At 38.3% G+C, this 26,091-nt stretch overlaps 1 protein-coding gene across 1 annotated transcript in view; it reads left to right on the top strand.

The window, feature by feature from the left end:
- The window catches only part of LOC114653868 (coiled-coil domain-containing protein 178), a 92,989-nt gene that overhangs the window by 41,927 nt on the left and 24,971 nt on the right, over positions 1–26,091 (top strand). Inside the window, exons 2-4 of the mRNA XM_051929353.1 lie at positions 21,383–21,522; positions 23,059–23,117; positions 25,757–25,821. Of these exons, the coding sequence (XP_051785313.1) occupies positions 21,383–21,522; positions 23,059–23,117; positions 25,757–25,821 (264 nt within the window). The remainder of the gene's footprint in view (positions 1–21,382; positions 21,523–23,058; positions 23,118–25,756; positions 25,822–26,091) is intronic.

Below are 26,091 nucleotides of genomic sequence, written 5' to 3'. Positions count from 1 at the left end.
TGTATACTGTATCTCTGGTGTTCATAGTAAAATGAAGCTACAAGAACAACAGGTTGCTTCTTATCTTTAAAATATTTTTTCTCAAAAGGAAAAGGTTTATGAGGTTGCTAATTACCTGGCAGGGTTACTTGAAATATGATTTTGAAAGATAGTGGGTGAAAAACTATTTCTTTCATTTAATATCATAAGTAATGTCTCATAAATAAAAATATAATATGAAATGTCATAAGCTTTGTGATTTTTTTTTTATAAAAATAAGCCGTCACTTTCTTTGTATTCGATTGCTCAGTCTGGGACAGCCATAGTTAAAGAAGCGAGTAAGAAGGCAAGTAACGATGGCTTCTGTATTGTATTTACTGTATGACAGAGTGGGACAATGAACAAGACTGAAAACTTGGCTGGCTTCAAATCTAACATGGCAACTAGTTCCAGCTAAATGGGTGTTACGGAACTGCAGCCTACAACAGTGGGCCTCAACAGAACTGCAACTTAGCCAGTGGTGACCCCGTGGTTATAAATGCATTGTTCAGATATCAGTGTAACTGTGTGTTTTCATGGCACACATTGAATCTTTTCATGCAACTAATGCAATGTTTGAATATGATAGGATATCTAAACATCATCATTACTGTCAAGGTGCTTCAATTCCTGGCAGCAGGCATATTCCTTTTCACAAGCAGCCTTTTAAAGTAATGCTCCATGCCAAAGAGCTGTGAAAATCCTGTGACAATTCCAGGAATATGACAATGAATTAATCGTACTCGTACTGAGGTGGCCTCGGTGGTTGTAAGATCTCAGATCAGTCAAACATCTGTGGCATAGGATGGAACAATAGGATTGTGTTTGGTTCAGATCTTGGGAAATGCATTGTAACTGCACTGAAAGATTACATCTACCTTGGGGGCTGAGTCACCAACTGAATGAGCTGGCATTCCATTGCACAAATGACCAGCTTCAGAGTGTCATACAGGGCAGCCTATAAACACGGCAAGCCTTCCATAGTCACTTTTGAATTTACAGCTCATGTGACAACACAGAACCGTCCTTTTAAGGATGGCGAGTTACCCTGAAAGAGACCACGTAATGAGCAAGAATCCATTGGCACGCCGCACCAGCAAGCACCACACTGGCACCGTGCTACAGTATATTGTACAGAGAAATTCTGAATTGCATGCTAAAGACAATAGTACAATAACAACAACGGGCAATGAATTCAAACATAGACAGTGAGTTAAATAACTTACATTAAATACACCATCAGATGATAGACAAAAGAAATACTAATGAAGCCATAAGCATAGGTTATTTCTCTTTCTGAATTTATGAACTAATAATTTGAAGCGGTTCTGAGGCCATATCGTGGAACTTCTTGCTGTTAGGCAGACCTAGATAAACAAATGATCAGTGTGTAGCATGGGTCTTTATTGTATATTTGAAATGACTATCAGTCGAAGTTTGGTAACACACTTGTTAGTGTTGCTGCTTCACATTACGTGGACCTGGTTTTGATTCTTGGCTGCCTTCTATATAGAGATTGTAGATGCCACATGGGCTGGAAGGGCATCCCGGCTAGGAGAGGGAGCAGACTTGGAAGGAAGGACCAGAAAGGGTGGATGGACAGCCCATTAAAAAGAGAAAATATTGCTGGGGTTTTGTGCTCCCCTAGCACGCTAGATGGCAGCAGCCCTGATTATTGGCGCCCAGTGAGAAGTCACCAGGACAGGGAAATGTAGTCCTGCTGGGGTCACGGGTTACCACAAGAGGGTACTGCCGAGAGACAAGCTCTCTACTGTGATGGACTTCCGTGTCACCCAGAAGTACTTTGATCGGACAATCACCCTGGCACCGTAAATACTCCCGGGTCTGTAATTAAAGTGACCGCACTCCCTCATCCAGGCGAGTTGGAGCTGGGAGGTAGAGAGGCATCACTTGATTGGAGGAGGGTATTGCGCTGGTGAGAACGTTATTGTGAGGAGATAAAAAACTGTGTGTTTTTGTGTTTATTGTGATATATATGAGAGGAGTTGGTTAATAAATCAACCTTTATTTGAACCCGGGACTGTGCTTCTGTGTTCGTGGTGGGATTTGGGCTTGCTGACACCCGGGTTTCCTTCACAATATTCTTTTGTTATTCTTGTTCTCATGTAGTTTTCTTGGGGACTCTGGTTTGTTTCAGCAGTTCAGATATTTGCAGTTAGATTAATTGGAAACTGGAGTGGATATGTGCACAAGTAGGTTCTGCAACCCATTCAGAATTTGTTTCTGAATATCTATGACTGGATGGTTACATTCCATTCAGTCAGAAGATTACATTTTGGCAAGTCACAAGGACAGTTGAATAAGGACCTAGCGTTTTAAGGTTTCAGTATCTGATATTTGTCCTTTCTACTTTTATTTTGTTTTGTTTCTGTTTTTCCAACTTATGATCTTTTTGCAAAATTTTTGAAGCAGGGAAGTGTGAGTTAAAAAAAGCAGGTGGGCTTGCTCATGCTGCAACTCTGCTGAATTGCTAGTTTCTTTTGTCTTCTCTTTTAGGGCAGAACACTTTACAGTGTTGTGATGATGATGTAACACTTCATAAACCTTTGGTCATCTTAGCCTAGCATAATAAAAATACAAATAAAAAATTATTACATAAGGTCCACAAAATGGAGAGAGAGAGAGGAGAGGTTAGGAGCCTGCACTGATACAGCGTGTTACCGCACCCACCACACGACAAACCTCCTCAGGATCTCAATTAAAGACCAGGTGACACCTCTAACATCTAGTATGGCACACTCGCTTCCTTAAAACATTTGGCTTCCATGATTCAATTGCACAAGTTTTTTCTGATTACACCCGTTTTCTTTCCATATTTTAAAAATGCTATATTGATTGACTGGTTATTGTAAATGATCCTGATGCGAGTGTTATACAGCTGTGTTCATATGTTCCTTGCTCTGGGCTGCTGTTTAAGTCGAGTTCCAGTTTTGCACGGATTTCTTACTGCAAAGCTTCTGCACTTCCTACTGCAATATAATTATAGCATATCGATATACATGACATAGTAAAAAGTTATCACTATTTAGACTAAGGAAATAAATATGATAAAATGGAAAATGCATTCTTACGTATATTACAGCATAAAAAACTTGCATTCTTCTAAAACCCACAGGAATTAAAATACTTTGATGCAGCGTGTCAGGCCTCCTCTTTATCCTGTGTGTGTTCTTATTCTTCTTCTGATGTCAGATTTCTTGATTTCATTTTCTGTTTTGGAGGGTTAGGATTTAAATCTTGGTAGTTAATTAGCATCAGTGGTACTGCTGTCTGACGTATGGCCAGTAATATTTTCCAGCTGGCTATTCTCTCTCTAGACTGTATGGAGTAATCTCTTTCGCCTTTTTGCAGGATTTAGATTAAAGATAAAAAATTTCAACAGTCCTTGTATGCTTCTTGCCGCGTGATGTGGCACACCATTTTCTTTGGAAGCGTTTTCCACCATTTGTGTATGCACCACCAAACTGGGCAACTTTTCTCTCTGAATGCCCTCTTGTCAACTTATAAGCACCATTTATGTCTTATAATAACACTAACTGACAGAGATGGAAGTAGATTCATACCTGGTGGCATGGATCGTGGACTATCTTACAGACAGACCTCATGTGCATCTCGGGAACTGCAGGTCAAACATTGTGGTCAGCAACACAGGAGTGCCGCAGGGGACCTATATACATCAGACTTCCAATACAACTCGGAGTCCTGCCATGTGCAAAGGTTCACTGATGACACTGCTGTCGTGGGCTGCATCAGGAGTGGGCAGGAGGAGGAGTATAGGAACTTAATCAAGGACTTGTTAAATGGTGCGACTCAGACCACCTACAACTGAAGACCAGCAAAACCAAGGAACTGGTGGTGGATTTTAGGAGGACCAGGCCCCTCATGGACCCTGTGATCATCAGAGGTGACTGTGTGCAGAGGGTGCAGACCTATAAATAGCTGTGAGTGCAGCTGGATGATAAATTGGACTGGACTGCCAATACTGATGCTCTGTGCAAGAGAGGACAGAGTGGACTATACTTCCTTAGAAGGCTGGCGTCTTTCAACATCTGCAATAAGATGCTGCAGATGTTCTATCAGACGGTTGTGGTGAGCGCCTTCTTCTACGCGGTGGTGTGCTGGGGAGGCAGCATAAAGAAGAGGGATGCCTCATGCCTGGACAAACTGGTGAGGAAGGCAGGCTCTATTGTAGGCATGGAGCAGGACAGTTTGACATCTGTGGCAGACTGACGGGTGCTGAGCAGGCTCCTGTCAATCATGGAGAATCCACTGCATCCACTAAACAGTGTCATCTCCAGACAGAGGAGCAGCTTCAGCGACAGACTGCTGTCACTTTCCTGCTCCACTCACAGACTGAGGAGATCGTTCCTCCCCCATACTATGCGATTCTTCAATTCCACTTGGGGGTTTAAACGTTAACATTATACAAAGTTATTGTCTGTTATACCTGCATTTTTATCACTCATTAATTTAATATTGTTTTTTATCAATATGCTCCTGTTGGAGTATGTGAATTTCCCCTTGGGATTAATAAAGTATCTATCTATCTATCTATCTATCTATCTATCTATCTATCTATCTATCTATCTATCTATCTATCTATCTATCTATCTATCTATCTATCTATCTATCTATCTATCTATCTAAAGACATCACAACCTAAGATATTTGTAAAATAGTTTTTTAAAACATATGATCTAACACATTGCAAGGTAGAAGATGAAGTATTTTTTGACTGAAAAGGAAAATTAAATAATTATTTAAATAGCTGCCTGCTGCCCAGTCGTTCTCTGGAAAGAACGCTCATATTCTGCGTACCTTTCTGTAGGTTCTCCTCTGTATATACTCTGCTTGACCTCCCACATTCCTAGAGGCATGTGTGTCAGGTTGATTATCATATTCAGTCCCTGGTGCATCCATAGTTATGTACTTATGGCCCCATGGAAAGAGGGCAGAAAAGACCCGTAGTCATCTTCAATTCCCTGCTTGTTTTCTGTAGTTCCTTTGGTACTTTCAGCCCATTTTGAGGGCTGGAGCAAACTATGACAACAGACGAATTATTCATAATTTATCATACTTTATAGCAAGTCAAAAGAGCCTGCAACTACGTAGTTTAGGTAATGTCATCTTTATCGTTATTTTCATTCTACTATTCCTGATGGGAGTCATGGGTGCAACACCCTCAACTGAGCTAATGAGGTCTTGTTATCCCAGCAACTTTCTCAAGCCCTTCTTGGGTTATCACTAGATTCATCCATGACAATCAACCAATATCATCCTGCTGGCATGTCCTTGGTTTAGGGAGGCATCCAGGCAGCATGTTAACTACATGTACAAACCAACTCAACTTTCCCCTATTAATCCAGAGCTTGGAAATATAGGAGGAACTTGGAGTATTATTATTGTCATGACTATTACATAAACTAGGCAACATGAAGACCTCCAGTCCTCAAAAAATGTGGTTCATATGTAGTAAGTAAAACATTTGTATTTTGGCCATACATTCTTTTGTTTTCAGTATGAACAAATACTGCCCCACAGCGAGTAAGTCACTGATGTAACTTCCAAAAGTAGCTGCTCTCAGCCAAACTGTGATGTAGGATGTTAGGACAATGGGCGGAAAGTCTGAATATTAGCTAGTTGCTCACAGGTTAGTTTGCACAGGCACATGCTTTTGTTGCTTTCAAGTGCATTCTGTTTCACATAGTTGACTTTCAGTAGATGGTGCTGCCTTTCTTGTTCTTCTGGCTATGAGCAGCGTCAGCGATGCACTTGATGGTCAGCAGAATTCACTACTATTCTTTTCTTTCTGTCATGTTACCAATTTTCCTTAAGAAAGACACAAACCCTAGTAACAGCAGAGGTTGCCTCAACCCACTTTATTACTTCACCTGCATAAATCACATCATAAACTTTGATTAAAACCAAGATCAAAGTTATAGCTTCAGTGGTTCCCAAATAATCGTGTGACAGACGGACACAACCCTTAGTATTTAATGACCTCTTGGGCACAGCCATCAGCAGTGTGTCTGTTTGCGGAGAGAGTGTTGACCATGTCAAGAGGTTTACTTACCTTGGCAGTGACATTCATGTCTCTGGTGACTCTTCCTATGAAATCAGTAGATGAGTTGAGAGAGCATGGGGGGGGTCATGAAGTCGCTGGAAACGGGTGTGTGGTGCTTTTTGCAAAAGGACAAAGGTCCAAGTGTTTAGAGTCCTGGTGCATCCTGTCTTGCTATATTGTTGCGAGACATGGACATTATCCAGTGACCTGAGATGAAGACTGAACTCCTTCAGTACGGAGAATCCTTGGGTACCGCTGGCTTGACTTTGTGTGAGGGAGCGTCAGTTACGGCACTCCAGCCATGTGGTATGATTCCCAGAGAGTGATCCAGCTTGCAGGGTCTTCATTGCTGAGGGCCTGAGTAGCTGGACCAGGCCAAGGGGACACTCACATAACACCTGGCTGCAGCAAATAAATGACATTTCTGGGGGTAGGACTAGACCACGTGTCTGCTGGTTTGCCAACCAGTATGCCGAGCTGTTTCGTCATGTGGTTGGCACCGCTGTATCGGTGCATGCTCCTCAACCTAACATGACGTGATTGCTGGGAAATACAAGTACCTCATGTAATTCTTGCTGGCAGTGCTTGGCTGGATCTGTCCAGAGTTGGTGAAGATTAAATCGTGATTTGTTCATTTGTCAACAGAAAGCGTATGGTGCTTTATAGAGAACACTAACAGATTGTGCCCAGTAGGTCCTAAAGTTATAGATTGTGCATCTTAAAATGTTAAGAAACATCTTACACTGTTATGTCATGTCTCTTTGAACATTTGTCTTTGCTTTTATCAAAAGATTTTTTTTTTGTTTTGCTTTTGTTAACATCCATACATAGAGTTCTAGATGCCCAAATGCTGAGGAGCCCTCATGAAAATTAAACCAACTGAGCAATGGAAGCTGAACCCAATGCAAATAATTTTATTATGCAAATGATGTAGTATCTTCTATGTACTCCACTATTAGAATGAAGTTGTTAGATTGAGTTTGATTTCCAATAAAAACAAACACACTTTGATTTGACGTGTCTGCAGTGGTCTGGTAGTATGAAATCTGATTAAAGTAACTCAGGATTCACACAAATCGGGCTAATTTCATTCCAGAAAACCCACATTTAGACAGTCCTGCATTTCTGGAACAGATAAAGTCAGAATTACGTGATCCTTGAGGCCAAAGCTGAGGATAATTTGTTAATCTTTTTTTTGTTTGGAATATCCTGCTCCAGAAAGAAAAAACTGAGGATATTCGGTTCAGTTACTGGGCAAACGATTCTCTGAATCTAACTTGCAAAAGAGTCAGTTTAATGTGAAGGACTAACATTTTGCTGCCTCAATAATTATAAGGAGGAGAGCATCAAATCATAAGATCACAGTCCATAAATGTCTTGTCAGAAATGCTGATCCCAGAAGCACTTTATAAGAAGCAGAAAAGGCTGATGAAATGTTGAGAATGTGAATGAACAATCGACACAGAAGTGCAACTCCTTTGCCAAATTCTGCCCGAGAAATGATCAGAAATGCTGGCATGCCTAGAGAAGAGTCTGCTACCATTTTACATCTGAGACTTTAATATACATGAGCAACCTTTCAAAACATAATATCTTCTGTGGCACACATTGTAGCTTTCCGTTGACATCGATGCAAATCATAGACATTTTCTGGTACTTTTCTTGAAAAGAACAGTTTTTCTTTACAGCACTGGAGATGACACATGAAAAAGTGTAAAAGTGTGCCTAACTTTGAAGTGGTGTCTGCTCACGTACATGCCCATTTGCGTACAGGACGTTTTTCCGAGGCAGAAATAAATAACCACCCTAACCACCACCAAAGAGCAATTCCACAGATACATAGTAATTGTGGCATTTCTGAGCAATAATAACTGATGGATTGGCTAGTGGAACAAAATGCCCACCTTCAGCCCTGTTGTGGAGACCCTCACCTTTTAAAGAAAAACATCTTAAGACTTTCCGCTTCAGTGGATACCTACACCCAATATGCTTATTGATGTAATTTTGATTTTGGAGTTCTGCAATGGTCTAAGCCAACAATATGACTTCTGCATTGTATTGTAGTTCACATTTAGCTGATGGCTTTTATCAATAAAGCACAAGTTTGTATATCACATACTCTTAACAAATATCAATGTGTCCTCTTATCCGTTCTTAATATAAAATGAGATGCCTCACACATAGCTACTAGACCAGGGGTTCTTAACCTGAGGTCCGTGTAACCCTTGGGGGGGTCCATGGATAGGTTTCAAGGGGTCTGTGAGGGTCAGATAAAAATGAACATTTATATTCACTATACAGCCCGGTACTGATTTAGAGTAGATGTAGTAGTAGTTGTAGTAATGGTAGTAGAAAATGTAGTAGCAGTAGATCTGTTTTTATTTGCACAAGAGGATTATATTTCATAATTATAATGAGTGGCCGATACTTTTTGCATAAAAAAGAATGGTTTTTTTAGATTGTTTACTTTAAAGTTTAATAATACTTTGTGTATGTCATATACTGTATGTATGAGACCAGCAAATCTCGATAAAAAAAGTACATTATATTCATTGCATGCAAAGTTATGTTTACCGTATATACTTGTGTATAAGTCCGGACTTGAAACCCGAAAAATCGATCATAAAATTAGACCCCGACTTATACGCCGTTCAAAAATGCGACATTTATTTTTATTTTTTTACATCTTGTTGCTTCCTCCAATCTCCCACCAGTTTCTCAGACACATCGAATTTTGTTGCAGCAGCGCAGTTACCAATTTCTTTTGCTACTTCAACAACGTTTAATTTAAAACCAGTTCATATTTTCTTCTGATCTACCGCTCCATCGTAAATAAGGGATGCTCTTACGATAAAGATGAATGTGGGTGGGAGTTACAAAAAACACAAATCGGTGCTAACGTTGCTTCGGAATATTTCGGGTATTACCATGTGGTCACCTAGACATAATAGAGAGAGAGAGAGAAGTTAGGAGCACACGCTGATACATCGCATTGTCGCACCTACATAGAAATAAAAAGGCAGTGTGCTCCGTATTTCACTCTCAGGTGGGCATTAGCATATCATAATCTCTTGGACCAATAGCGTGAGTTTTCCGCATTTGACTTATACGACTGGCATTATAAAATACCAGAAATTATACAGTAAAATCACGTCCCGACTTATCCGCTGGAGAACTAATCTGTGAGTATATACGGTATGTGAATATTTCTGGGTAGGGGGTCCATAGCTTTCATTAGATTCTTAAAGAGTTCCGTGACTCAAAAAAGGTTAAATATCACTGTACTAGACAAATGTTGAACAGGGTAAGTTACCATTGAAACATTGAGAACCTGTTGAGTCTTCTGTTAATGATTTGTACATAACAGTAATCAACCTTCGGTTTCCTTTGCATAATAATTACCAGAAAATACAGGGTTCAATGCAGGCAGGATAATGTTCGGCATCTCTCGCACTAATGACTAGAATAGCTCTATATATGCTGAATTCTTAATGTCATGGATCTTAGACTTTCTTGCACTCATTGATATTAAAAAAATGGAATACAAAGCTTACTTGAGAGCATATAACATTTCAAGTAGAGTAATATTGTCAGGGGTACATTTTGCACAATGTAACAATTTACCCAACAAAGTTTACATGGATTTCACTGACTAACTGTTTTACTCATTCACTCTGTCAGTGATATTCCTCCACATCATCTCCCATTCCTTGGCTGGTGCTGCTGTGTTGTTCCTCCTTTATTGGATGTACAGCTAATCTTCATGCATTGCCACCTGCACCTCTTACTCTGCCTGTGTGAATTTTGTTCCCTCTATTTCACAGACTTGTAGTCAATAGTCGATCAGCTGTTCAATGCCCAACTCATAAGGGCTTGCCAATTTTTCTGTGAATGTACGTTAATCTGGCTCAACCTAACCAGAATTGCGTGAGCTGATTGAGATCCGGTGTTCTGGAACAGGCTAATCTGCTGGTGTGAAATTGCGCTAAAGGAAGCCAGAATTTATCCCGTGATCCAGGAATATCTGTTCTCTTTTCCTGGAACAGATCCCTGGTTGTTTCTGGCTGGTGGATGGGGATGGGTGTGGGTGGGGAGACCCAATGTCTTGTCAGGTCTACAGGCATGTGGACTTGTGAGGCATTCCTGCTGATACCTACAGTGCCTGTAAAGCTGTTAAAAATGCTGTTAGCAGTTCTAGATAAATGATTTCTTTTTTTATGCATATCTGTTATAAATAAATAAGGATATATTCGATTAAATAAAGTATAATTGGAAATCATGTACTATGTGGCCATGTGAAAGAATGACAGACAGTCATATGATAATTTGGGGTGCCAACCGGGTCACAGCAATCAAACAAACAAAACAGTGCATTTCGATGTGGGTCAACTATCCCTAGCTTCTGGTAGGGATAGTTCCGACTAGCGGCAACTTCCTTCATTCGAAAAATGACATCTGGGTATCCGGTGGCTTTATTTCCTGGGTGTGGAAGGGGCAGAGTCAAGTGCCCTCATTGGGCAGATTCAGGTGCCCTCAGCGGGCAGATTCTCTGTGCTGTGGGGAGAGAATTGGAAGATAGTATTAGTGCCAGTGACCCCTCCTGGTCTGGTGGGTCATTACATACCTTAACAGAGCCCTCAGACATTTAGGTGCGTCAGCTTCTTAATATGAATTTACATGGCTTTTATAATAGATATACGAAACGGCTCTGTTTGTGAGATATCTTTTTGAAAGACTTAATTGTTTATTTTTAAGCATGAATATTACTTTCATATTACCTAGAAGTAACCTACACTATAAGTGTCCCCTTTGCTATTAGGTGACATGTACCAAAACTTTGACTTTCATTAAAGATACTGTAATAGTATTAAATATACAATATGCTCACATTTCATTTGACAGATTGGTTTACATGTAGAAGCTATGTTATTTGTTTGCCAGATAGTGGAATAAAACTGGAATAAACAGATGTAAAGATTTTTCATTTGTGTCACATCATGGTACTTTGACACAATTTCAGCAAACCAAGGATTCAGCGATTCTTAAACGTGAATGCCATTACAGATAAAGCCTTCATGACAGCATCTCTACAATGTATTGCCAACTGTGTAAATCAGACTTCAGTGGCAGTGTAGGCATGAATGCCCCTAATCTTGAAGTCGAATCAGCCATACTATTTGCGCTGTGCAAGACAGAATATTTAGTGGACTGTTGAAAACTGTTGCCCTGTGCTATGGAGTGACAAATCAACTTTCACACTATTTAAAGTGCTTGAGAGAATCCGTGTTTCCTGGAGTCCAATCTAAATGTCAAACATCAAGTGAGGAGTTTAATGGTTTGGAGTTATGCGGTTAACTTGAAACTATCAACTGAAGTATGTGAAACTCTAGAACTATGACTACAACTTTAATGCTGCTATGTGAGAATGGAATGCCATGGCATATTTACTTTTTAAAAGCTTCCCAAATTGTTGATGAGCGCTGCTTTGAACAGGGTGCTTCAATCTCTTTCCAGAACATAAGCTATAAAAATTCCTTAGCTAAAACAAAGACATACATAAATGATTTAAGAAGATGGTGACAGAGACAATTAAACTAACAAATGAGATGTGTGTATGTTACATTTTGGATGCACTAGTGATGTCATAGCAGATTGGAGTCTGACCGTGGGAATGGGTATGGAGGACTTGTTTAACTTGTTCTGATGGTCTCAGGTGTGCTGTTAGTTAACATCGGTGTGCGCTGCTTGTGGAACGTAAGGTTACATGCTGACTGCTTTCCACATCCTGAAAGAGAGAAGCTTAGCAAGATGATTTCTCCTCATGAGGGGATCAAAAAGGACATCCCAAAATATGAGATCCTTTCTTTGACATCTTGTACAGCACTGTGAGCTACACCCTTTGTATGAAAATCTGCTATAGAAGGGACGGCACCACTAAGTTGAATTTACTAAGGGCACAGACCATGGGTCAGCCGCTCGGGTTAGCTACCAAACAGTTGGTTGGCACACTAATAAGCCTGGCCTGGGGTGAAAAATTACCCAGCACTGGCTATAGAAATAAATGCTGTTTTAAAGGTTTTGTTTATCATGAAGGGACAAGGTTCAGAAATGTCCGGTGTTCTGTCACTTTGTTTCCAATCATAATTTTTAAGAGATAAGCTTCTTATGTTTTGTTTCTAATGTAAAAAGGTTCAGCACAGGCTCAGCATGTTTACTTTAGAATTACTTTAATGAGTTCTTGTCAAATTCTGAAAAAAATTGAACAGAGTGTCATGAGGAGAATCTGATATTTTTCAAATTGAGATAAAATTGACTGAACTTAGCTTTCCCACGGAGTAAAAAAAAGTGGACTGGGATTCTTCTAGTTGATCAAAATAAGCATTCATGGTTTTTCATATCATAATTGTATCTCACTTCAAATTATTCCAAATGCTGCTGTGGAAGTGTTAGGACCAATTTTAGATCCAATGTGCAAGACATTCCCAAACATGAGATCTAGCAATGAAGGGGCTGGAGGACATCATTTTCAGGTTGGATCTTGACCTACGCTCTTTAAAAAAAAGGTGCCATAGTGGTTCTTCAGAGTGATACTATACAGGTCCCATCCACACGAAGGTTCTCGAAAGAACCTTTACTTATGTAGATCTGTAACAATCTCCATAGAGTGAATAACTATGAATAGATGGTAACACGTTTGTGAATTACCAGTGGCTCATGATTTTAAAAGGACTCTTGCTGCATACAATAACACAGGTTTTCCTAATCCATTAGTGTCCTTCTAGGTAACTTACCATACATTAAATGTTTCTTTTTTACTTTCTTGTAAACGAAGTGTAGAGAAGGTATTGTAACTTTATTACAGTATTTTGATGAATCTCGACATTTTAGACCTCCCTAAATCCCATTTTTGGAATTATGTGTGTCTATGTGTATTGGTGTCTCTGTGTTTGTGTGTATGTGTAAACACGATAACTTGAGTACGCTTTCACTTAGGTCAACCAAATTTTGCATACAAGTATTAGGTACAAAACATAGATTTCTATCAACTTTTGGGCTATTTCCGTTAATCAGAATTGGTACTTTACCTTTTATTCATGCAGCTGTAGAGTCCAATTTATTCAGCTTTACTTTTAAAACAATTGTTCAATATATTATTAATTTGATTTGATTTGATTTGTTGATGGTTCTTTAATGTACATAATATAAAAATATAATCATTGTCTAAATTGTCATTTACTTCTCAAATATCCATCCCCATATCTGAGTATACAAGGAAGTCTATGGGAGACCACTCCCGATTTAGTTTTTTACATATTAGTAAATTTTTCAAAGCACGAAGAACCCCTCCCAGAATGAAATGGTGCTTTGTCCAGCAATGGCTCTATGAGAAACCACACAACCCAGTAAAGAATCATGTAGCTTCAATGAAGAACCAGTATTTTTAAGAGTGGTTACATTTTAGACAATTCAGCAAAATTATGACATTTTTGGGCATATGGAAGTAGAGAAACTTTTATGAAGATGAGTTTTCTTTATGAGTATAACAAAAAGTGCAGCCTAGAATAGACAGAAGTGTCTTTTAAAGGTGTTTTTTTTCATAAGAGCCTAAGGTTTATACATTTCTGGGGCTTTTCCACTTTGTTCTTAACCAAAACTTTTAACTGACTTGCAGTTTCTATGATCGGATGTGAAGACTTAATGTGCAACTGAAAGCAGAAGGGCTTTCCTTGTCTGCTGAGGAGCCACATGTTCCACTAATCATCCTTTCCTGGCGATCTAAGCGTGGTGTTCACTCATTTAGTTACGTAATGATGTCATGGCTTAGCACTGCAGCTTCTAATACTAATCAGAATTCTCAGTGAAAAATTCTTATTTTATTCAGTATGCTCCTTCACTGGCATTCCTCAACACAAAATCAAAGTTCTTAGGCATAAATATGTAGTAGAGTTTTTGGTTGGTTATGCTTAAAAAGTTATATTTTAAAATAGGTACTTATTTATATAATCCCAAAAACTGCAAATGTTACCATCAGAATGGTAATATAATTTCTTTTTTAAGACATGAAAGCATCACTCATCACTAGTCTGTCAACAAAAGTCCTCTGAAGCCACACAGAAGACTCCTGGGGAATGTCTTGAAGCTGATAGGCAAAGAGCCCAGTGTTCCATATGAAATCATTTATCCAGCCAGCTTGAACTAGCGACCCCTCTACAAATAGAATGATTTCCCTGTCATAATTTAATGACTTCATTGAGCAGTAACTTGTGTTAAATTGATCATAATAAATAAGCCCAAATTGCTTCTTGTTAATGTATTATAATAAAAATGGATTCTAATAAGGAAGTAGCACACTTTAGAGATTACATTTCCTCTTTTTAAAGTGATAGCATAAGCATAAACAAAAAATTGGGATGGTAACTGTTCAGGAATCATCCCATTGTGTTTTTTACTAAACCAAAATGGAATTAAATTCCCAGTTTGAAATGGGAACCGTTTGAAAAAGCAAAATGTGAGGCTCATTCACAAAGCCACTCTTAAGAGTGCAGGGGCAGACTTGGGACTTGGGGACAAATTCCATTAAACGTTTAAAAACAGTGTGGAACTTCAAAAAAAATGTCAACAGACTACAGTGAACCAAATTGGAGCACTTAGCAATTTTAAAAGAATTATTTCTGTACTTATTTATTTTTATATTTGTATTTAAGAAGCAAAACATTGCAGGAAAACACACGCCAATCAAATGAACCTAACATAGCAAGTGTAATAGTATGTTCTAAAGGTGCTCCATGACATGCAAAGAAGAGAACTACATGACTACAGAGCCCATCTGAAATATTACAGTACAGGTTTATAAGTTCATAAGGGTCATTACTGTCATTGTCATGTGTCAGTGAGGGTCCTCCATCTCAGCAGGGTTTCAAACGCAGTTATGTAATTTTGTTCATATTCTGTGCTAAAAATATTGACTATTTAGATTCTTTATGCACATGTGTGTTCTGTGGTGTTCCATGTGTATTGTGGGTGGTCCCACAAAGCCAAGTGCTACCTGCCCATCACCGTCAAGAGACTGCCTCAGCCTATAAAGATATGGAAACCTAGAGTCCCTTGCGGTTCATTGAATGCGCGTATGGTGGTGGTGGTGGAGAATGTTCCTGTGTATATCATTTTTGAATGATTTTGTGAATTACTGGATGTTTGACCTTATGCTGTGTTTTGGACTTTGCTTGCTGAATTTGTGATTAGCATTTGTTTGCCTTGGATTGCCTTGCCTTTTCAGGTATTCAGGCCTTTTGTGGTCTTAGCGGCTTCAGTGCTTAACAGAGTCTTTTCTGAAGATAAATCTTTTATGTATAAAGATTCTACTTTGCTTTTTGCATGACTAACTGAGTTTTTGATGGGCTTTCCCCCTCTTGTTGGCATTTTGTGTATTTGTGGGACTTTCATGCTTGACATCTCTCTAGGTCATAATAGTCACATGGACTGAGTACAATAAAAATTTGAATTGGCACATGCTAATTAATAGGGAATATGTCACCACTCTCTGGTGCTACAAGTGGTGAGTAAAACCACCATACTTTGAAACTTCTGTCTTCATTACCTGAAAAATCTTACAACACATTTACCATAACATAGGAGCAACTAATTAACATTAGAATGTGAAAACAAATTTTGTCTGCCCTGCTATTTTATATCAGCTATTAATTAAAATATTTTGTTCTATATTTGTGTAAAAAGGTAATAGCTGCTCATGTGCAATTGAACATGAAATATATTGAAAATATTATAATTGGTGTTGGAGTCTGGCTGTGGGAATGGGTATGCGGGACCTCTGTTACATGTTCTGGTGATTTCATGTCTGCTGTTAGTTTTTGTTAATGTGGGCTAGTTGTCTAGCTAGAAGTGAGAGTCAGAGATCTGTAGTGGTTGCTTTCCACATTCTGAAAGAAAGAAGGCTAGCAAGATGAGTTCTCCTTATGTGTGAAACAAAAAGGGCGACTCAAAATATGAGGAAGTATCTCTTAAAGACACTTGGAAAGCACTTTGAGCTACATCCTTTGTATGAAAATCTATGAAATAAATGTTGTTGTTGTAAAGGTTGTATTTATTAAGAAATGAGAAGTGTGTATTTTACATTTTTGATGCACTAGTTATGTGACAACAGGTTGACTATGAGAATGGATATGCAGGACACGTTTAACTTGTTCTGATGGTCTCAGGTGTGCTGTTAGTTAACATCAATGTGAGCTACTTGAGCAACTCGAGGTCTGGTTCCAGGGTTGCATGCTGAATGAGAGAAGCTTAGCAAGGTGGGTTCTCCTTAGGAGTGCCTTAAAAAGAGCAACCCAAAATATGAGACACTTTCTTTGACATCTTGTAAAGCACTACACCCTTTGTAGGAAAATTTGCTATACAAATCAATTTTGTTGTTGTGAATGTTTTATTTATCATGAGAGGAGGGTGTTCAGAAATAGCTGGAGTCTTGCCACTTTGTTTTTAATCATAACTGTGGAAGAAAAATTAGACTTAGGGGTCAAATAGTCATTTAGGGGTAATATAGTTACTATGTTGACCATATTAAAATATAGCATCCATCTTCGGGTTAAGAAATATCAGAAACCTGTGCAGGCATATCAGAAAACCAGATAAAGATCAAGTGAACAATAAAGACAAGAATTTTACAGGAGAAGGTTGATGCTATACACCAAATGTATAATTAAAAGATCAGCAGATGTCCTGTAAACAGCAACACTGGACGGTTGTCACATACACAGAGATTTCAAGAAATAACAGGAGTGTAATAAATAAGACTTTTATTTCAATAAGTCATTTAGGTGTAAGCCAACAAGCCAATCAGAGCAAATGTCAGGTAATGTGTATGCATTAATTCAGCACTGTTATGTTAATTTATTTATCAATAAGTAAGAGCTTCTGCTTTTATTCTGTGATCATTCTGTAACAGATGGCCGTGATGAATGCTGCAAGGGTACAGTAAATAAATGATGCAGATGGACCTGGATTTCTCCTGCCTGATTACTGACTTAAAATGGTTTTTATCAAACTTGTCCTGTTAGAGGATAAGTTTTTTTCTTTCTTTAATTAATACGTTTGAGTTCTACCACATAACCTTTAACTGGGTTAACCTTTCAACGTTTTGTTTCAAGCTTGGCGTATTTATTTTAGAATTACTTTAATGAGTTCTTGCTAAGCTTCTTAAAAAAATGAACAGATCATGATAAAGAGAATTTGATATTTTCCAGTTTGAGATAATATAGGCAGAACTTTGCTTTCCCACTGAATAAAAATGTTGACTGGGATTTTTCCAGTTACTCAAAATAAGTATTCATGCAAGTAGTGGGATATTTTAATCAATTTTCATATCATAATTGTATCTCAATTCATATCATTCCAAATATTTCTATTGAAGTGTAAGGAGAGATTTTAGATCCAACATGTAAGACATTCCCAAACATGAGATGTAGTGATGCAGGTGCTTGAGGACATCATTCACCGGCCTAAATACATTTTAGATCATTCAGAAATGTTACGGCATTCTGGGTGCATATGAAGAACTGAATTCCATTTCTTTTTTAAAGCTGAAATTTTGAGACTTTATTTCTTATCATTTCTTAAAACCATTAAGGGGTACATTCAGAATTTTTTGATATTCTCTGGGGATGCTGCCTGAATTTTCTCCCTGACAAACCAGTATTACCTCAGGGACACATACTGTACCTGCGAAAGATGAGCTAAGATGGATGGGTTTCTGTTTGCAAAGTTTCATAACAGGAAAAGGGTTGTTACTGGAATAATAAATGTAAAGCATACAAATATGTTATCCATAAAAAGATCTGCAAATCTCCCAATCTCTAGCAACTTCCATAGAATGAATGCTACATAGTTTAAAGAAGGCTGCTATGCAGTGGGTTCAGAAAGAATTCGCACACTTTCCATTTTTGCTCTTTATAGTGTTGTAGAATTAATTTTAAACTGGTAAATTTGCCATTTTTGCCCATTAACCTACACTTAATAACATATAATGACAAATTTGTTGAAAATCAAAAACTGAAATCTCTCATTTACAGAATTATTCAGACCCTTATTTCAGTACTTTGTGGTAGCCCATTTGGATGCAATTACAGCTTCTTGATTAAGTGTCTACAAGCTTTGCACACCAGGAACTGATCACTTTCAAGCGCAGTTAGATTAGGTGGGAAGTATCTTTAAACTTCCATTTTCACTTCTCTCTGCCTGATATTATATAGGGTTTATGTCTGAGCTTTGGCTGGACCACTCAATAACAGTCATGGACTTGTCCCAAAAGACATTCCAATGTTGCCTTGACTCTGTGCTTCAGGTCGTTGTTGTGATGAAAGGTGAACCATCACCCCAGTCTGAGGTTGCATGCACAAGAACCTCTCTGTATTTAGCTATATTCATCCTTCCCTCAATTCTGACCCATTCCCCTGTCCCTGTCACTGAGAAGCACATCCATAGCATGTGGCCGCCACCAGCATGTTTCACCGTAGGGCTGGTATTATGTAGGTAATAAGCATTGCCTGGTCTTCACCAGACATAGTGCTTGGAGACAAAGTGTTTCCTTTTTGTCTAATGAGGTCAGGTTCTTTTAAATGCTATTTGACAAACTCCAAGCAGGCTGTCATATTCCTTTTACTCAGGAGTGCCTTCAATCTAGCCTCTCTATTATAAACGCCTGACTGATGGAGTGCTGCTGAGATGGGAGTCCTTCTGACAGATTCTCTCACCTTGCAGAGGAGGTCTGAAGCTCTGTAAGAGTGACCAGTGGGCTCTTTGTCACCTCTCTGGCCAGGACATTTCTTCCATGACATTGAAATGCTTCATTTAAACTACTTTTTTGTAGAAAAATAAAAAAAAATCCCACAATCAGGAATTTAACTTTGTACTCCTGAAGTATCATGTCTTCACCCCTACTATTGAGGAACCAAAGCCCAACTGGCCAGTCAGACCAAAGCCAAAGTGACCAATCAGATTGCTTGGATATACTGGACACACGCACACACAGACAGTAGCATTTTACTATATAGTGGATGTTATGTCACAAGCTGTGTGTTTTATATATATTTATTTTTGCATTGATTAGTCAAATATTCCAAGCTTTATTTTAACTGTTGTCACACACGTGTGAATAGGAGGCAGCTGAAGGGCTTAGAGTTGAATACATCTGCCCGGGGGGGTGGGGTGGGGTGCATTGACGCTCTTTCTAAGTTCCCTGCAGGCCTTTCCCGGGAATTCCCACCAGGAGCCACCGCCTCGACTTGGGACATATCACTTCCGGTCCCGGTCCCGAGGACGACATCACTTCCCCCAAACTTCCTATAAAGCCTCACACCTTTTCCCTGAAACTCAGTTCTGTTTTGGACTCTGTCTTGTAAACTTGACTAAACTACAAAGCATTTACTTTTGCAGCCAGGATACTGAATTATATGGGTGGCTGCCCCAAACCTTGCCATGTCTCTTGTCCCTTCTTCTCACACTGTATTTACTTTAGCATGGTTTGTCAAATCCTATGCATCTTATTTGTATTTATTATTGTAATAGTCAAAAATGATTTTTATATTCATCAATTTTGTAGTAGTAGTGTTAGTATTCTGTCTAGAGATTGTTCCTGCTTTGCATTGGATGCTTATTGGGATGGGCACCAGCTTCCTCGCGACTCTGCTCTGGCTATTATGAGTGCGGCCTGGTGTGCAAAGGACAGTGAAATCTTTACTTGCATGTCTAGTGGTCTGTCACATGCTCTATGTTTCATTTATATTTGTTTTAGTACAGCCAGTAAAATGCTATCTTTCTTTTATATTTATTGATCACTCATTATTTAATATTTGTTTTATAAAAAAATTACAAATCAGATTTACATGCATTCCAGTTAACGGAAATAGCCCAAAAGTTAATAGAAATCTACTTTTTGTACCTAATTCTTGTATGAAAAATTTGTTTGACCTAAGTCACCTACACGTGGGCGGCACGGTGGCGCAGTGGGTAGCGCTGCTGCCTCGCAGCTGGGAGATCTGGGGACCTGGGTTCGCTTTCCGGGTCCTCCCTGCGTGGAGTTTGCATGTTCTCCCCGTGTCTGCGTGGGTTTCCTCTGGGCGCTCCAGTTTCCTCCCACACTCCAAAGACATGCAGGTTAGGTGGATTGGCGATTCTAAATTGGCCCTAGTGTGTGCTGTTTGTGTGTGTCCTGTGTTGGGTTGGCACCCTGCCTGGGATTGGTTCCTGCCTTGTGCCCTGTGTTGGCTGGGATTGGCTCCAGCAGACCCCGTGACCCTATGTTCAGATTCAGCGGGTTGGAAAATGGATGGATGGATAAGTCACCTACACACACACACAGACATAATTCCAAAAATTGTATTTTTGGACTCTGGGAAAAATCTCATCTCATCAAAATCTCGACATCAAATCTTTGGACGATTACAATATTCTCCTTATACTTTGTATACTAAAAAGTAAAAATGAAAAATTCTTGAATGGTCAAGCCAATCATCCAATTTAAAATGCAACTGAGCATGCCTTCCATTTGCTGAAGAGAAAACTTAAGGGGACAAGCCCCCCGAAACAAACAAGAGATGAACATGACTGCATTAGAGACTTAGCAAAGCATCACCAGAGAAGATCCACAGCATGTGGTGATGTCTATGAATTGCAGACTTCAAGCAGACATTGCATAGAAGGGATATGTGACATAGTCCTAAATCTGACTGTTTTAATATACCTACCCATTGCTGTGTCCCAAACATTATGGTGCCCTAAAATGGGGGGATCATGTAGAAAAATAGTTGTCATTTCTACATGGTGTGACTGAAATGTGTGTAAACACCCTTAAATGAAAGTCTGTAAAGTGCACTTTAATCACGTCTGAATTGTTTGATTTGTAATTTTAAACTGTGGAGCAGAGTGGGGAATCAAGGACAAATATGTCTTTGTCTGAAGCATCAAGAAGGGCGCTGCATATATAGTATTTGTACTATAACAGATCACATGCAGTATGTTTAATGTCTTTTAATTATAGAATGGTCATATTATGTTGGTTTATATACATTATTATACTATGTCTTATGTATAAAAAATGTGTATGCATATATACATTTATATATACAGTATATAGATATTTGTTTTACACTAACTTACAAATAAGTTTTCCTTAAAGATGTATGTCATTTTTTAATACTATTTCATTTACTTGCTCTTTAAATGCCTTAATATTCCTGAGGTTCCTTATTTTAATGTTCTTTACTTCAGGTGAAGTGGATGGATTCCATTTAGTCTATTCCAACAGACGGCGTAGCTGTGCTTTGGTAAACACTCCATCACCTTGTGTTAACAAAGCCATCCACCACATACAAGAGATTGAAAGAAAAATCGAAGTCTGGTTTGAACAGGTATTTTTATTAGCACTCAGTAAATGTGAGTGTTTGAGTTGATTTCAGTTTAAGTATTGCAAAAATATACCAGAAAGACTCAGTAGCCACCCTTTACTAAACCGAGAACTGAAAATTAAAAATAAATAAATATATACGTAAGTAACCATTCCACTCTAAAAATGCATATATTAAAATCAGATAGAAACATACAACAACATCAGATAGAATAAGAAACAACACTAAAATGGTAAAATTGAATCACTAAGTGCCCACTTTTTGATAGTTTGGGTGCTTACATAATGGAGTTTTGGTCACAGGTCAAGCAGAAAGGAAATCAGAATGCCACTCCAATGTGCAGTACAGGGGTCACCAACTCCAGCCCAGAAGGGCACCTTTGGCTGCAGGTTTTCATTCTAACCCTTTTCTTAATTAGTAACAAGTTTTTGCTGCTAATTTACTTCTTTTGAATTCATTTTAATTGACTTGTTTTTTAAGATTTGTTCCCCGGAATTACTTCATCATTTCATCTTCATGCTTTTTTAAACGGCACCCAAACGGAAATGAAATGTGAAGTGAGTGAGTCAACAGAAGAACAACTAAGTCAGGGCCTCAAACTCCAACCAGCTTCACTCCAAACAGTTGCTTAATGAGGCGCTGAGTCTTGTCGTTAATTAAACCCGTTCTTTAAGTCCATGGCTTTTTGCTGCTCTCATTGTGCAATAGCAGACATTTCTGAAATTGTTGATTTTCTCTTTTCTAAGCGCGCTGTTAAAATGTTTTGGGGACCTGAGGAGATCAACATTCCTGAGACCTTCATCTTTCATTATTTTCAGATATTGCATGATCGACAATGTTGGTCATGTTTTGCTGGTCATGTTTTGGTTCATTTTATATCTCATTATTGTTTGGCTGCTAATTAAGGAGAAAGAAACTATTAAGGGGTCTGAGTCTTCAAGAGCAAGTCAAATAAAATTAATTCAAAAGAAATTAATTAGGAGCAAAAATAGGTCACTAATTAAGAAAAGAGTTAGAATGAAAACTTGCAGCCACTGGGGCCCTCCAGGACCGGAGTTAGGGACCCCGGTGTAGCGTCTATGTCTCTCTTAAAGCACTTGCTGTGCTACCCATTTAAGACGAGTTAAAATCTAAGTAATAAATGTAGACTTTAGTGTTAACATTTGTAGTGCACCAGGAAATGAATTTGTCTCTGCTATGTGCTATTTCATATGGGATTCATAAAAGCAGTGCAAGGCATTTATTACTACAAATGTTTGTGACGAGCCATCTTTTGGAATGAATGAGACATAGGATTTGGACTGACACACAGAAAATCACACAGACACTTACACTTTTATTAAGGTGGAATCAGGAATCAAGCCAGGGTCCAATCACAGTGCTGTGTCAATGTTATCTAATATGCTACTGGGCAACTCTGTTATTTTGCAAACAGATATAAATAACTCAATATTCACATTTTAGCCATATAGTGTAGTTTTTTTTTTGGTTTGGTTTGTTGTCGGGCTTTTTACATGTATATCCATTATATTTTTGCAGCTGGATGTTGCTTTGCTTGAATCTTCTGAGCATCTAGACATTGATGAAAGCACATTACGGTAAGGAAGTTAGATATAAAAACATATGAGTATTTCGCCCTAGATAATTTAAGCCAATTGCAAAAACTGAATTTTTAGTGAACTGATCCACACTTCACTCTCTATGGACCAGCTCATTTTTCTAGATGTAAATATTATATATGTAAAATGCACAAATGCACAGCTTCATCACAGAGTCATTTGCTCTGTCATTTTTATTATGGTTTGCTCCTTGCGCTGTTGCCTCTATAAGCGACAAACTGGTATCCCAAGGGTGAAGTCTTGGCACTTTATGTTTTAGATTCTCATATGCAGAGAAAATGTTTAGAATGTTCATTATTCTATTATATCCTTCATGATCAATGTTAACTGCGATCAGGTGGAAATAGTGGACAGTTTCAGACACCTCTGTGTCCACATCACAGAGAGCTATGTCTTTAACACTTAAGTTGCCTCAAGGATTTTGGGCTACCCTCCCTAATAACTAAAGAACTTCTACAAATCCACCATTAAAAGTATCCTAAGAGGATGTATCACGTGTTCAAGTCCACAGTAGTCTACAGCTGGTATTTCAAGGCCCTATTTTGTCCTTTAAGGAACGGCTTTCTTACTGCCACTCACCCTGTCAAACATGCAGCTTTTTTTGACCTCAAGCTGTGCTTGAAGCTGTTGTGCTGTGAGGCGCCTATCGCACAACTTGGTGACTTTTACAAATTTGTCTTCTGATTGACTTCTGACTTTGGGTCTGCCAGATCTCATTCATTCAGAGTTTCTTCCAGTTTTCAATTGCATTTGGATTGTGTAGGACACCACTAGACTCACTGACACTTTAATTTTTTAAGAAATAACTTCTCTAAATGAAAGGCCTCTAAATTCTACGGGTAATAATGCTCTGTTTCATTTCATTTGTTAATTGCCATTTTCTTGCCATTATCACTGGAATATTGTCCAAGTAGTACTTCATAGGGTGTGGTAACACAGTCTGTTCCATTTCTGCTTTAAAACACACAGAGGGTTTTTAAGTAATCAACAGAAGTTGGGACACCTGTGTAAATTGTTTGCTTTAACTTACAAGGCTTCATTTACTTTAACTGCTGCAGAACATCTGGAGGTTTTAACTTAATAATGGTCCTTGAAGAAGACCCATTTGTAATATTCTGAAATGTCTTTTTTTCAGTTTTTGCTAATCTAAATTTTAAATTTAAACCTCTGGAAGTTTACCTTTTAATAATTTTAGGCCATTTCAACTGATTAGAATTCGAAGAAAAACTCTAAACAGATAGATAGATAGATAGATAGATAGATAGATAGATAGATAGATAGATAGATAGATAGATAGATAGATAGATAGATAGATAGATAGATAGATACAACAACAACAACAACAACATTTATTTATATAGCACATTTTCATACAAAAAAGTAGTGCAACGTGCTTTACATAATGAAGAAAAGAAAAATAAAAGACAAAGTAAGAAATTAAAATAAGACAACATTAATTAACATAGAATAAGGTCCGATGGCCAGGGAGGACAGAAAAAACAAAAAAAATCTCCAGACGGCTGGAGAAAAAAATAAAATCTGCAGGGGTTCCAGGCCACGAGACCGCCCAGTCCCATCTGGGCATTCTACCTAACAAAAATGAAATAGTCCTCTTTGTATTTAAGGTTCTCATGGAAGGACTTGATGATGATGGTCATGCAGACTTCTGGCTTTTAATCCATCAATGTTGGAACTTCACGGTGCTTTGAGTTTGCGCCACCACCACAAAGAAACTGGAAAAAGAAACAGAAGGGAGAGTAGGGGTTAGTACAGATTTTAGAGCCACCATGAATAGTTATTATAATGAGTTGGATATACAGATAGATAGATAGATAGATAGATAGATAGATAGATAGATAGATAGATAGATAGATAGATAGATAGATAGATAGATAGATAGATAGATAGATAGATAGATAGATAGATACTTTATTAATCCCCAAGGGGAAATTCAAAAAACTGAGGTGTTCTAAAACTTTTGACTGGTAGTGTATACTGTGTTTTAAGTTCCTAATGGAAGTGCTCATCTTATTCCCAGCTTGTCTAGAGGACAACTGTTGAAATGGACACCATCCTATACCTACATTAGCAAAGAGCTTTTCAAAGAGACTTATGGTAGATCTGAAGAGTGTGTAGGAAGGATAGGAAGTTTAGAGTTCAGAGATCACTTTGATGTCATTTGTTATTTTGAAACTAATCTTTCAACAGGAACTGGGGCGCACAATTTGCTGCTGACTGCTTGAATGCTTCATGTCAGTGATTGTAGATACACAACTTTAAATAGCGAGCAGTGTCAGGATTAAAAATGTATGTGAAGACTAACTGAAGAGCTCTTGTAGTGGGTTTCCCGATCTCATCCAACTCCTTGTAACTTACGTGTGCCTTCTGTACCACATATCTATGCTTCAACCCTTCCCCTAACGCAAATTCTAACTTATATACAGAAATCCTAGCTTATAAACAGCCTTGTCTTTTGTCTTTCCTCAGTTTAAACAGCCTACTGTTTATATGATACAACTGACCTAAAAATGAAATGTTTTTTGTAATGGTGAGAATATTAAAATCATGTAATTTATTTACTATAAAAATAATCACTTAATTTTTATTTTTGCAAACAGATCTTGCACTAATTCGTTTGATCCTGGTACCATCTGTATTGAGGGCAAAGGAATTTCTGGAAAAGGTATGTCTATTAAAAGATATTTATACTGTAGTAGCATTTGTGTTAGACAAAATGATTACCTTTCACTAAAGCCAGTAGGGCATCCTTGTGATGCTGCCGTCTCATGAGTCCCACTTTCCATGTTTGAATCCCATGCATGGTTACCTTCCTTAGGGAGTTTCCACATTTTTCCTGTGTATTTATGGATTTATCTCTGGGTTACTTTTGGTTTTCCTCCACATACCCGCAAAGATGTGCTTGTTAGAGGAACCGTCATTTAGAAATTGGCTC

Source organism: Erpetoichthys calabaricus, chromosome 6 (assembly GCF_900747795.2).
Source record: "Erpetoichthys calabaricus chromosome 6, fErpCal1.3, whole genome shotgun sequence".
NCBI classification, from domain to species: Eukaryota; Metazoa; Chordata; class Cladistia; order Polypteriformes; family Polypteridae; genus Erpetoichthys; species Erpetoichthys calabaricus.
This window is presented reverse-complemented; position numbering and strand designations above follow the sequence as displayed.